A 13,566-nucleotide genomic window follows, 5' to 3' on the forward strand; every position below is an offset into this window, starting at 1 on the left:
TTAAGATTTATGATTTTTAAACAACATATTTTGTACATTCCATACATTGCATAGAGGTACTACAGTAAATCAGATTCTAGAGTGCTTATTTGCATTTTTAAAACAAGTATGAAGAAAGCTTTACAAATATTTACTTGAAAGAAAAGAAACAGCAAGTACTACAACATTATGTTGTACATTAAATACTTTTTTGAAATGTAAAGAAAATGAGTACACAAACAGAGCTGACAACTTTTGAAAACTTAAATTAGTAGCAAAGTTTGCGAGGGGGAGGGATGTGTGTGTTAAATGGCACATTCAATAACAAATGTAACAGACATAATGAATCATTTACACTTAAATTTACAACAGGGCAAGTAGCAGTTTATTATGGAAAAATATTTACTTTCTTATTTGTTTATCATTTATTATGATAAAATCATTCGGTTTATTTTTAAACAAAAATTTGGGACATTATTAAGCATGAAAGCAATATTATCTTAAGTCTCTTAACATAAATATTATCTGTAATGATTGAAATGTTTCTTGGGATAATTTAAAAAAAAAAAAAAAGAAAAGGAAATCCTAAGTTGTGGACACGTATTCGTGACCTCATAGTTCAAGGCTGTAGTCTGTAGAAACAGGATCTTTTCATAGCAGTATGAAGCTTGAATAAAGCAAAATCCGAAGGAAATGATACAGAATGAGAAGTAAACTAAAAATATGGCAGGAAATATAACCCAATACATTTTCAATGTTAACACTAACTCACATTATTTTTTCAAATAAATAAAAATAAAAGGTAATATTAAAAAATAATAACAAAGGCTAATGCAAGCATGAATTTTGCAAATAGAGTTATCAAATATAGATTCTCACCCTAACAACAGTTGAAAACTGTGCTTCAGCAGCTTCCATACAGTTCATGGACATGGCATACAAACCCTAGAAAAAGGAATCTTTTTTAAATAAAGGGACATAGTATAAACAGATATAACATACATAGATTGATGCAACATTCAATAGAAAAATACTCTTAAGGACAAAAATTAGAAACAATTAGACTACTTTGGAATTTCTCATTGAATTCATATACTTGATTTTGTACAAAATGTTGCATAAATTATTATAATGAGTTGTCTAAATTTGAGAAGAAAAAAGGTTTAAGCTGCACACATCAAACAGAGAATTGAAGTTAAAAGTTATTTAAGCATTTTATTACATCATAAGTATTTGAAATAGAGTTCTTGCAATATACATACTATCATAACAATAAAACTACTACAAAAGATAAAGAAAAAATATTTTACCAGAAGAGCATTGATTTGGGGCCTATGCCGAACAAAAAGCCTAGGCTCTTGCCGACAAATATTAAGAGCATGAGAAGCCTATGTAGAAAAAATAAAAATAATTCACTACAGTTCAACGTAAAAAAAATACATTGTAATAGTTAAATAATTTACAAAGAAAAATGACACAAATTGAGCAAAAACAAATGACACACAGTTAAAAACAAGTTTTAAACTCGCAAAATTTTAAAATAAAATATTTTCATATTGCTGCTCCTGAATATTCAATTTTACAAATAAAAGAATAATGTTTATTCCACTCAGCAGAGAAACGCTTAAAATTTACACACAAAACTGTTGTTTTGCAATTTAATTAGGGTAATCATTTAAAAAATCAAATGCAAGAAGAATTATTTGTTATTTTCTTTAAGGACAAAACATCAAGGCAATTAGATAAGTGAAAAAGGAAATAAATAAGTAGAATAGATAAATAATAACTGAATGAATAAATACAATTGTCTTTTTTGTAATACAGTGCAAAGTTTTATTTTAGTTGGCTTTACTAAATGAAACACTAATATATACATGTATGTAAAATTTATAGACATATTTCGGGAAAACTTCATGCTCCAAATAATAAAGTTTTCTTAAGTATATCCAACACAGTGATGTATCCAGAAGTAAATATAATTAGACAGAGTAATGGAACAATATCCTTTCTTTTTCTAACCAAAGTTTTTACATTTAAAAATAATTATGGGAAAATTTTTTGCAAGCAGAGGAAAATAAATTTCCTCTTTTGAAGATTTTATATTTAAAAAAACTTAAATAAATTCATTTTGCTTTATGTTAAAATGGTTTACCTCTTGTATTGCTAAAGTTTTATTTCCCATGACAAGACGACACATAGCTATATGTTCAAGAAGTAGCAATTGAAATGAATGTAGAATTGGATGACTGTCAATCACTATAATAAAATAAAAATAAATAAATATAGGTTTTTTCATTACATATCTTAGACGCATATGATAACCTATTTACTGGCATCATTATTACAACAAGTTGTCTTACTTCCAGTGCTGATGCTGGGAAAAAATATTTGGGGGAACTCACCTTCTTCTAGGGTAGATGTTGTGGTAGGCAGATTTTTCTGATTTAATTTAAGAAACATTTTTTTAAAGGCTGAAACCAATATACATTAAATTTGGATTAGTTTCATGATTTATTACTGTCTACGTTCACCACATAATGATAAAGTATACGATATAGTACATATGTCGGTGGAAAAAAAAATCCTATTCTTATGCATTCAGACCAGGGCGAATTGGTGCTGGAATGCAAGATAACAAACAAAATATTTCGGGAAACAGCACTCCAGCAGCAACAGCACTGCTTATTTCTCAAAAAAAAGAAAAAAAAAAAAAAAAAAAAAAAACAGTACAATACAATTCAAATTAATATTCCAATTGCATTTATACATAAATAAGCATTGAAGTTTTACTACATGATATTTTAAAGTGTGAGTATATGCCAGCGTTTGAAACACAAGCAGTCGCTAGGCATACTTTTGCAATCAGAAAGAAGTGGTGGAACTTTTTTTTTTGTGCACCATTGTAAAAAAAAAAAAAAAAAAAAAAAAAAAAAAAAAAAACCCTCTGTCTAAAATGACTGCTCTTGCAAATTTTCTAAAGCCAAATTTCATCAAAAGTGGAAATAAATAAATAAAAATAAAACCAGTTATTATGTTCATAAAATGGTTATGAGTTATTATAAAAGCCACATCATTTACTACCATCACGAATTCATCAGATTGGAAAACATTTAGGAAAACAATGATGAATCCATGAGATTTACATCATTAATTATCAATAGCAAGATCCAACACACTGCAAAGAGTTCTCTATGGTTATTAAAATAGAAGTAAGAAAAAAATGGGAGGAAAGTTAACAATAATTTTTTTCAGCACATTATCAACTAGAATATTAAGCATTACAAATGCTTTCCCACAATGTACATATGTGAACTTATATTATTAAAATGTTATTATATGTGAACTGAGACATACAATAGATAATGCACGGGAAAGATAATTGTTAACCAGAGCACAATTTAAAAATGATATTATCACAATTCAAAATCAAATATTGCATTGGACTCTGCAGTTGCCGCTTGGAAAAGATGGTTACAGAAAATCTAAGCAGTTTCTCAATTTAACATGCAAAAATGGGAAACTTTAGAACATTCTTGCAAAAGAAGAGCTAGCAGGCAATGCATCAAGGAACAAGCAATATTTGTGACTTTTTTATCTTTTGTATATATTTCTTTAAAAAAATTGGTTCACCATGTAGTAACTGGGGTAGTTTCAAAAATTTGACTGGAAAAATAAGTTTCGAGAAATTGGGTCAATTTGTTTTGAAAAGCTTTGACACTAGGTGAAAATCTAGGTTAATATGGGCAGGTAAAATTCTGGCATTTTCTTCCTGAAGCACATGAGAATTTTAATCACAAGAAATTTAGACAAAGCATATAAGCAAGCAAATTACAATTGGTAATGCCTATTTGAATCTGTATGTAAATAACGTTACTTATAATATGTTGAATCTGTATGTAAGTAATGTCCTTTTCTAAGCACCTATAAGATTTGTCGCTTGTTAGATTAATCCAAATGTTACACGCATCTGCAATAAAAATTCTCTTCTTGAACTAAATCAAGGTTACTAGCAATGGATTTTATTTTTTACAATGATGAAATGAAGTTTCATATTTTAGTTTACTTAAATGCATATCCTTTAGTAATTACTTGAATTATTAAAGACGCTTTTTAGTTTTTACCGGTTTTAACCAGGTTCAGCCATTGGAAGGACAAAAACTAGTTTCTGCCGGCAGAAAGACAACCATGGATTGCAAAGTTTTTTCTGCCTACAGGTTTGAACACCTTGGTCGCCACTTTCTCAAACCTTAGGAGATTTATAATGTTCCCATTAAGTGCTTGCTGATTTTTGCTTCAGCAACTGGTCTGTTGTAAGAATTTTGTTTGGGGTTTAGTACAATAGAATTCTGGTCGCAGTACTTGGCTCTGCTGAGTCCCTTCGCCTTCATTTCACTGATTGAGTCCTACTTCGAAACAAGCAGTCTCAAACATCTCAAGGAACAATACAGTCTCAGTAAAAACTTTGAGACCAGTTAAATTTTTTGAGAAAGAAAAATGAAATTAAGGGAATTTTAGTGCTATTGTAATATAAATGACAAATGTTCATTGGTAAGAAATGACACAACAGACAGGATTTGTAAAGCATCCGATTACCAGAAAAACAGTGGTATATGTAAAGGAAGTATTTCAGACTGAGGAAAAACTTCAAGGCCACCAGTATTTCTTAAAAACTTAATGTACATATACTGAAATAAATATCAGCGCGGTTAACAAGAAAGTGGATACACATGCAATACCTCAACTCATGAACATCACTTCAACTTACTTTTCAACTTTTCAATTTGCATCAAAGCCTTATCTGTATACTTTTGGGCTTTATCCATATAACCAGCTTGCATAGAATGTAGAACAGTAACCTAAAAACAACCACAAAGAATGCACAGTTCATTAGACGCACCATTGTTTTTAAAGAAAAAACAATGTTTTCGACGAGTGGATATGCAGTATTGTTATATTTAAACCTTCTAACGGCAGGACCACTCCCACTTAATGTTAAACTCTCATAGACTCTTAGGAGTATACTTGGTCCTGCCGCTAGGAACTCAGAATTGCCTTAAACTTAGAATTGAAAACATGTGGGAGCATGAAAAGAGAAGTGGCTAAAGATGGGATTACAAACAAAACCTAACTTATAGAAAATATCAATCATGTGTGGAATCATCATCCTCAAATGCATGAGACAGTATAGGCTTGCATTGATAGCATGCCACGCAGAATTAAAGCTCTCATAGCGGTTAAGGGTGGCTCAACAAAATATTAACTTTTCATTACATTTTCTTCAAGCCTTAATAAATACATATTTTTCCTATAATTACAATATTTCATTGGTGTTACCTATAGATACTTACCTGGTGAATAATATAAAAATACATTGTCTATCCTAAAAACCATATAGCTGTACAGTATCACCTGATAATTAACGTTTTCCATAAAATCTTATGGTGCGTCTAATAATATTTGGCAAGGGACTGTATATATATATATCTTAATATATAAAAATCTTCTGTGCGGACGTTTGCCACCATAAGGCTTTTAAATGGCTGGACGGATTTTGATCCAATTTTTTGTGTGTAATTAAGTTGTGGCAAGCATGGTTTCGAAGTGCGATGGATCGAATCGAAAACTTTTTGTTCATTAATTAATTAATTTAAACATTGGATGGTTATATCTCCCAAATGATTAATATTTATTTTAACCTATTGTTGAGCGAGAACTGAAATAAATATTTAACCCGTTGCCAAAGGACAGTAAGAAAGCCAGCTATGCTTTTTGTAATGAAATTTCCTACTGTGATACTTTAATTGATAATAGATAAAATGGAGATAGAGAGTGAAGCCTACATTTCTTGAAAGCAACGATTTTAGGTACCGAGATATATTTTAAAGTAAAGTACAGGAAAATTCAAGCAAAACGTGTCTTCTGTTGCCATAGTTGAACCATGTGACCGGATCGGAGCTTCAGGTTTTTCTAACCAAATGATCAGAAAGTACCGTACCTAGCAGCCTTTGTTTCTCGACTCAGATCCATCTGAGTTTTGACACCGATGTCAAGAATACTTTAAGGATTATCAGACTAATCAGTGCATTATTGAAGGAAAAGAAGATGGAATTTAAAGGCGAAACAAATTTTATTTTTGTTCAGATAAATTACAACGGGGTAGTTCTGTACACAAAATATCAGGGCAGTGAAAAATCGGGGATGTTTCGATAATTGAGAATCTGGCGCGGTCATCTCATTTTTGGCGTTAATAACTTTATTTTGGTAACCCTGCTGATTTATAGTAGCCCTATGTAAATCAGGGCTGTGGAGTCGGAGTCGAAGAGGGACTGACTTTGGCGTAAAGGAGTTGGAGTCGGAGTCGGTAGAAAATATGCCGACTCCGACCTACTTTTTTGTCTTTAATTTTCGCTGACTCTCCTGGCATTTTTTGAAAAACTGACTACCAGTTGATTCGATTACATGTATAAAAGCCTACTAATAAGAAAACAACTGTCATTAATAACCAGCTGGCTTGATTGTTCATCGAATTTTCTGTAATAGCCACCTACGCTGTTCCCTAGTTTGCTTGTTTTTCAACATTCTTGAAATAATAGCAACTGTGAGCACGGTTTTCTTACCTAACATTTTATATTTTTTTAATCACTTTAAAACAACAATAATAAAATTTTTTAAAATCACTTTAAAACAACAATAATAACATTTTTTTTACTTCGACCTCAGTTATAAAATTGTAAAAGGAATGTACCCCTTGAGCAAGTTGGAGCCCGTAGTTCGAGAGGTATCTTACGGTGTTCTGTAATTCAACTTTGTGTTGGCGTGCAAACGCGCAAATCTAAAAGACATGATAAAATATATCTGTCTTTTCAATTTAAGGACAACATCTACAAGCTTGATTCTCAACAAAAGTATGAAATAGAACAAATATCTTGGTTACAACACTCAAATAATTGCAGTTAATCTTAAAATCTTCATTTCAAGATTAATTCTAAAGCAGCCAGTAAAATTAAAATTAAAAATTGAGGGAATAATTATAGGAAAAAGAAAAGCTATTTGTACAAAGCTGTATATTGCCGCATTTTCTGTAAAATTTTCTCCAAGCGTACATGTACCCCATATTTTCCCTCAATACAAGTATAGTGCCTTATTTTCGTTGAAATTTTATAGATGAAATATAATTTCAAATTTATTGGGGATTTTTTTTTCTTCAGAATTAAAGTATGTGTATTGTTTTTATAAACTCTGAAATATACTTGAGGTGTCACCCACCAGATGGATCTCGGCAGGAGCGGACCGCCCTCGCTCTAGAAAGGTTTTTTGACTTAGCAAAAAAAGCGTTTTTGAAAATCACACGATTTGATCAACATCTATTCGTTAAACATTAATGGGGAGCAAGTTAAACCTTTTCAATTTTTTTAACAATAGGATGATTATGTGATTTCAATTTTAAAATCGTAATTATTGGAACAATTTGATTTTCAAATTCAATTTCTGACGTTGTATGCTTCTTAATTTTACAAAAAAAAAAATACAGCGCTTAAATTTCATAAGAAACAAATTAATATTTCAATCTTTGTATAGAGGTTTTCCTCCCTTCTCATGAGGGGGATAGCGGTTGAATTGAAAAATAAATAAATAAAAAAGCCGGAGTCGGAGTTGGAGTCGGAGTCGGGTGTTTCGAAACCCCGGAGTCGGAGTCGGGGTCGGAGTCGGCTATTTTCCTTCCGACTCCGCAGCCCTGATGTAAATAGATGTTTCCGTTCTCTTTGTTTAGCTTTGCAACGGAAAATACCTCTCGTGCAGGTGCTGGAGCCAAAAATTGACGGCATTGAAAAAAGATCACCAGATTCCCAATTATCGAAATATCCCCGGAAGATCTTTATCTTTGGTGGAACGAACAAATTAGACAATATATGAAGTTTTAAAAGTTTTCTTTCAAAAGATCGGATTAATAATCGGTCGGAGTTGGCTTCGCTCACTGATCGGCTGGATTACAGTAACATGGTGTCTTGGCGACTTTGGCTATAAACAATAGAGTTGCATGATCATTTGTTAACATTTTAAAGCTACTGTTAATGTAATTTATTGTATTTTTTGTTTATTTGGCAAAATGTTTCAAATTGCAAAGAATTGCTTTTCGTTTTTAAAGGGTTTTAAGTCATTTTAGTTGAAGAATGTGTTTATTTTACAATGGAAGGGGGGGGGGGGGAGTTGAGTGATTTTCATCCCCTTATTCAGAGAACTGTTTTTACCTTTATAATTTTTTTGAACGATATCCTTCGATTGTTTTATCTTTTTTTCATATGGGGGATGTTGCAGATGGGTTTTCCAGTTTATTCTGTATGGGTAGTTAGTTTTTTACACTTAATATTTAGGACGTTTTTTATCGTTTGAGTATGGCTGAAGGATCAAACCATCAAGTACGGGGGGGGGGGGAAATAGTTAATAAAACAACTGCTCAGTGGGCATTAGGTAAATCAAGTTGTAATAAATATACGCATTCTGACACCAAGCAGCTTAAATCATTTTCTTTTTACTTATTAAAAAAAAAAAAAGGTTCAAACACTTGACAGTTCATTGAAATTTTTTAACTTTTCAATTTACAAAATTTGAACAGAACAACGTCTGTCAGGTCCTCTAGTATATATATATATATATATATATATATATATATATATATATATATACATATACATATACCAAGGATTAAGATAAAATATTCTAAATTTAAACACAGCAAAACGCAGCTAAAGTATTAACCACCTTGCAGACGAGATATCTCGTCCATTTAACATGTAATTCTGGGACTGTCCAACTGCAAGGGGGTTAAATGTATTCTACATATGGTTTCAACCATGGACAGCAATTGTGGCTTATGTGAAGGGGGGGGGGAGGAAGACAACTAAAAACCATAGGTTTTTTGGCAGCAGCAAAAGGAAAAAAGTGCAAAATTTTGTTAAGGCTGGTTTTGAGATCAGATCAGAGTTAATTGATATAAATTTAAGAATCTAACTCATGTTGTTCTTAAGATTTTGATGAATTATGCACACCAGGGCTCTCCAACCTACAGCCCGTGGGCCACATCCGGCTCGCAAGCATATTTTTCCCGGCCCGCGGGAAACTTACACATGGAAAACATTTTTAAAAAAGTAACATGTTTCTTTTCAAGCATTTTAAAAGAAATCTGATCCTAGAAAATCTCAAAAATCACTACCAAGCATGATGGTAGCCAGAGAAGGGCAGGAAGGGGCAACTGCCCCTCCCTAGAATATAGTCCTCAATCTTCACTTTCCTCCCTAAAGTGTTAAAAGATAATTTAAAATTGCATTTTTGAGACTTCCATTTCCAAAAAGTATTAGAGGATAATCGCTTTTTCCTTCATTTGATCAAAAATATCCTTAAATGGTGTTTTGGTGATTTTAATTTCAAACAACTTTTGGGGAGAGATTCTAAGCAGTCCTTTCCAGACGTCTCAAAATATCGTCACCTCAGAGCAACAAAAAGACACTTAATCCCAGGAATAACACCAAGATATCCTACTGTTGCTATGAGGTGACAATATATAGCTTAGAATTGCGTCTTTAAACTTCAATATCACAAATTTCTGGAACAGGTTCCAAATTTTGACCGAAGGACTTCATTTTCAAAAGTTCTTGAAGAGAAGATCCGAGCCATCCTCTTTTCCTTAGTATCACAAATCACCAAATATAATCTAAAATTGCGTTTTCAAAACTAATTTGTGAAGAGTTAAAATCTTTGACTTTATCAAAGATCACCAAAAATTGACTTTATTTTATAAAAATAATTTGGGGGAGATGATTGCAACCTCTTTTTCCCTTAATTTGACTACAATTGCCTGAAAAAGCAAATTTTGATGTGAATTTCGAAAATTCCTCATGAGGTAGATGCTGAAACTTGTCCTCCAACTATGCCACATTAACAAAATTGACTAAAACTGTTTTTAAAATTTCAATATGGAAAAATTTTCATGGAATATGACTCAACAATGGCATTTCCATCCTTCATCTTATTCAAAGACAGCATAAAACATTTTAAGACAGGGTGGTGACAGGAACTGTGAAAAAAAGTTCCCTGACTTTTCCCTGATTAAGTTCACCAAATTTCCCTGACTTACCTTACCAATGATAATGGTTTTCTTTCTTTACTCTACTTGAAATCCATTGTATGTTTGTATTAAATGCAGTATTTTAAACGTTTTAAGTTGTGTAAAGTTGTTGAACTAAAGTATTTTAAAAAGATGTTACTTTTTTAATAAAATGGTTAAAAAAAAAAAAACGAAACAAGACAATTTTTTTGGAAGGAAAGAAAAATTAACAAAACAGTATATTAAATTTTTATACATGGAAAGATTATAGAAAATTCAAAAAAAAAAAAAAAAAAAAACTTTACTTCCAGAAACTACTTAACATAAGAATTTTAAGAAACTATTAGAATTACTCTTAAAAACATATGTGTATTTATGATAGAACTAAAAAGTAATTGAAAATATTTTGAACTAAATTTTCAAACAGTATAATAATTGTTGCAAGAATAACAAGTAATAGTGAAAGAATAGAAGTAATGTAGTTATTCTTATCTAACTAATTGACATATTTATGCAAAACAGATGAAACCATTTGACATCCATTCATAGGAATCTTTTCTCTAATCAAGAATATAGGTTTTATTGAATGAATACAGCATTTTAACAATAAAAAAAATAAAAATATTTACTTAAGTTCACAAGTTAACTCTATTTCAAATGATTTCAGTATGTAACGAAAAAAAATCTTAGATTGCTTTTGTAACAAACAACTTTGAATGCAAGAAAAAAAAAAGCAATTAATTAATATCAAAATATATAAAAGAATACAACTTGGTTATAAAATTAAAAAATTACTGAAGTCTGAAGAAAAGAAAACCTTTATAATCTGCGGTGACAACAAATAGTATAATGGCAAAAAACAAAGTTTTTTTAATTGAAAGTTCTATTTTAGCAATTAAATTAAAAAACCAAAGAAGTAAAAACTTTTAAGCTTTTATAGTATTAATTCAAAAACCAAAGATTTCTGAATGAAATCGTGATTACAGTACTTAATTACTTCGAGACAATGGAATAAAGGCAGCGGAGCTAAGGCATTAATGAAGACTTCCTCTTTGCCTGTATGGTTGTTTATTTTACTAACGGCATTGAAAGCGTAAAAGGAAATTTCAAGCAAGGTAAAATAAACAACCAAACAGATACAGAAGCAATGTTAATAAGTTCATTCTGTGGTTAATAAGTAAGATTCAATACTTTGACGTTGAGGAAAAAAGATGCACAAATATGCGGCAGTGTATAATCGCACCTCATTAATTTTACTTTTTTCGAAAAGATAATTGGCCGAAAATGCGTAGGGAATTAGAGTATTTAATTTTGTAAAGCAAAAAAAAAAAAAAAAAAAAAAATTTTTTTTCTTCATAAAATTAATTTTCCCTGATTTTTTGTTATTTGTTCAAAATTCCCTAATATTTCCCTGATTAATAAAGTTCCCTGACTTTTCCCTGATCTGTCGCCACCCTGTAAGACTTATAACCTTTGGTATCTATCTTTTCCTCAGAGCAAATCCATTTTATACATTCACTCATTTATTTTTCTTGAAATAAACTTTAGTATAGGAAATAGAAGCAAGATGGGCAAGAGCGGCAGCGTTAAGTTATTGCCTGGCTTCGAAAATTGGTACTGGGCGCAGGTGCAGCTAAAAACCACCATCTTGTTGTACCTTGGCTTGCCCGTCCCTAACGTGATTCCTGGCTACACTCATGCCACTGTGCGCCTAAAAGAAAGAAAGAAAGAGAGAGAAAAAAAAAAACGTGTGTGATGGTGGATGGAAGCCAGTGTTAATAAAAATCATCTGAATTGAAATTGGGCTGGATTCGAAAAATTTAATGTAGTCCTTGAGCAAAAAAGGTTGGAGACCCATGATGTACACAATAACTTTCCCCAAAGAAACACTTAGACATGGATTGAGGCAGTGAGAAGGTAAGTGGGAAAATTAAAAATTTGGAGATAACCAGTACAAATGGTAGGTGAACCTCCCCTCTGTCTTGGGGCAATGGTACTTGTATCCCTGGTAAGTTCTGTTATACAGCTTGACTTAGAAAAACTTTTCAAATGGAAGCCTACCTAGGATCTTATCTTTAAACATATTTTACTCAAAATTTGAAAATTCACTTACATCCCTTTGCTTCTCACTGCATCAGTTACACTTATCAGGGGTGATTGTGAGTTCATCAAAAAATACCTGAAAGTTTCAAAGCGAGAACGGGAGGGGGGGGGGGAATCACTTAAGTAAATCCCTATTACTTAAGTGCACCTTTGCCATAATATTAAATAGTTCTGAGTCAAAATATTGTTTGTACATTTGATTAAATTTTTAATGGGTTACAAAGTTACTTTTGAGCTGGTGTTATACAAATTATCTTGACATTTGTCCATCTTAAGGGATATGCGTCCATCTTAATGCTCTTGCAGGTATATTTCATGAGTGTTATATAATTAAAAAAAATTGCGGAGGTAGGAAGATAAAAACATAACAAAAAAAAAAAAAACATAATTTCGGTATTTTCGGGCATAAAAATACCGGAAATACGCCCGAAAATACCGGAAATTTGGTGAAATACCGAAACACAATCACCCCTGACTTATTATTTACCCCAAAGTATTTTGAGAAGTCCAGGGTTCGAGTAACTAAAAGCGATGACCAAGGCCCACAATGCTTTGGAGACTCCCCTCTCTATTTTATCACTTTTAGTCAATGCAAAATGATGTTAAAATAATGTATGAGAATTTTTTGAAAGAAGAATTTCAATAATTTTTACAAAAATTCACAATTTTTTAATTCTATGCATTAGTTTTTAAAATTTTCAGAACCCTTTAGGAAGATGGGGCCCCAGATCCAATCACTAACACTTGGTAACACTGTCATGAAACAAGAATGGCTTGTATTAGTAAAACAATTGATTTGCTCAGGGTTCATACTCTATTTGGATGAAAAAAATTCTATGACTTTTTCATGCCTTCATACAAATTTTCATGACCCTTTGACACGAAGAGAAGAGTAATATGTAATATTAAACTTGCCAATTTTTGGAAATCGACATTGGCAAAAATCTTACCTGAATCCCTCACTCCCATTGTGAATGTCACACTCATAGGTTGCACAAAGGTAAGAGTACAAAAACGGCAATTACAAGAATTTTAACAAAACAGTAACAATATGAAAAAGACAACCCTTGAACAGTAAAACACAGTATATATATATATATATATATATATATATATATATAATAAACTTGAAACACCAAGAAGCTTGATGAACAAACATACCAAATAGACTAAAACACACATATGTTCTTTGGGCATCCACTGAAACATGTCACCGGGATTTGTAGGTATTACTTCTGCAGAAAAAGTTTTAAAGAAAGTTAAATTTTGAAGAATAAACACTTACAAGTAAGAAACTACAGGAGAAAAAATACAATAATCATTAATAAATGTAGAAAATTAGATTTTAAAGTACCGTAAAGCATTGTTAATGCGTCATGCAA

At 31.4% G+C, this 13,566-nt stretch overlaps 1 protein-coding gene across 1 annotated transcript in view; it reads right to left on the bottom strand.

The window, feature by feature from the left end:
• LOC129220449 (MAU2 chromatid cohesion factor homolog) overlaps positions 1-13,566 on the bottom strand; it is a 48,965-nt gene that overhangs the window by 16,294 nt on the left and 19,105 nt on the right. The window contains exons 8-12 of the mRNA XM_054854868.1: positions 13,346-13,419; positions 4,745-4,835; positions 2,132-2,235; positions 1,290-1,367; positions 859-924 (exon numbers count right to left, since the gene is read on the bottom strand). Coding sequence (XP_054710843.1) covers positions 859-924; positions 1,290-1,367; positions 2,132-2,235; positions 4,745-4,835; positions 13,346-13,419 — 413 coding nt within the window. The remainder of the gene's footprint in view (positions 1-858; positions 925-1,289; positions 1,368-2,131; positions 2,236-4,744; positions 4,836-13,345; positions 13,420-13,566) is intronic.

This window comes from Uloborus diversus, chromosome 4 (genome assembly GCF_026930045.1).
Source record: "Uloborus diversus isolate 005 chromosome 4, Udiv.v.3.1, whole genome shotgun sequence".
In the NCBI taxonomy this organism is placed as follows: domain Eukaryota; kingdom Metazoa; phylum Arthropoda; class Arachnida; order Araneae; family Uloboridae; genus Uloborus; species Uloborus diversus.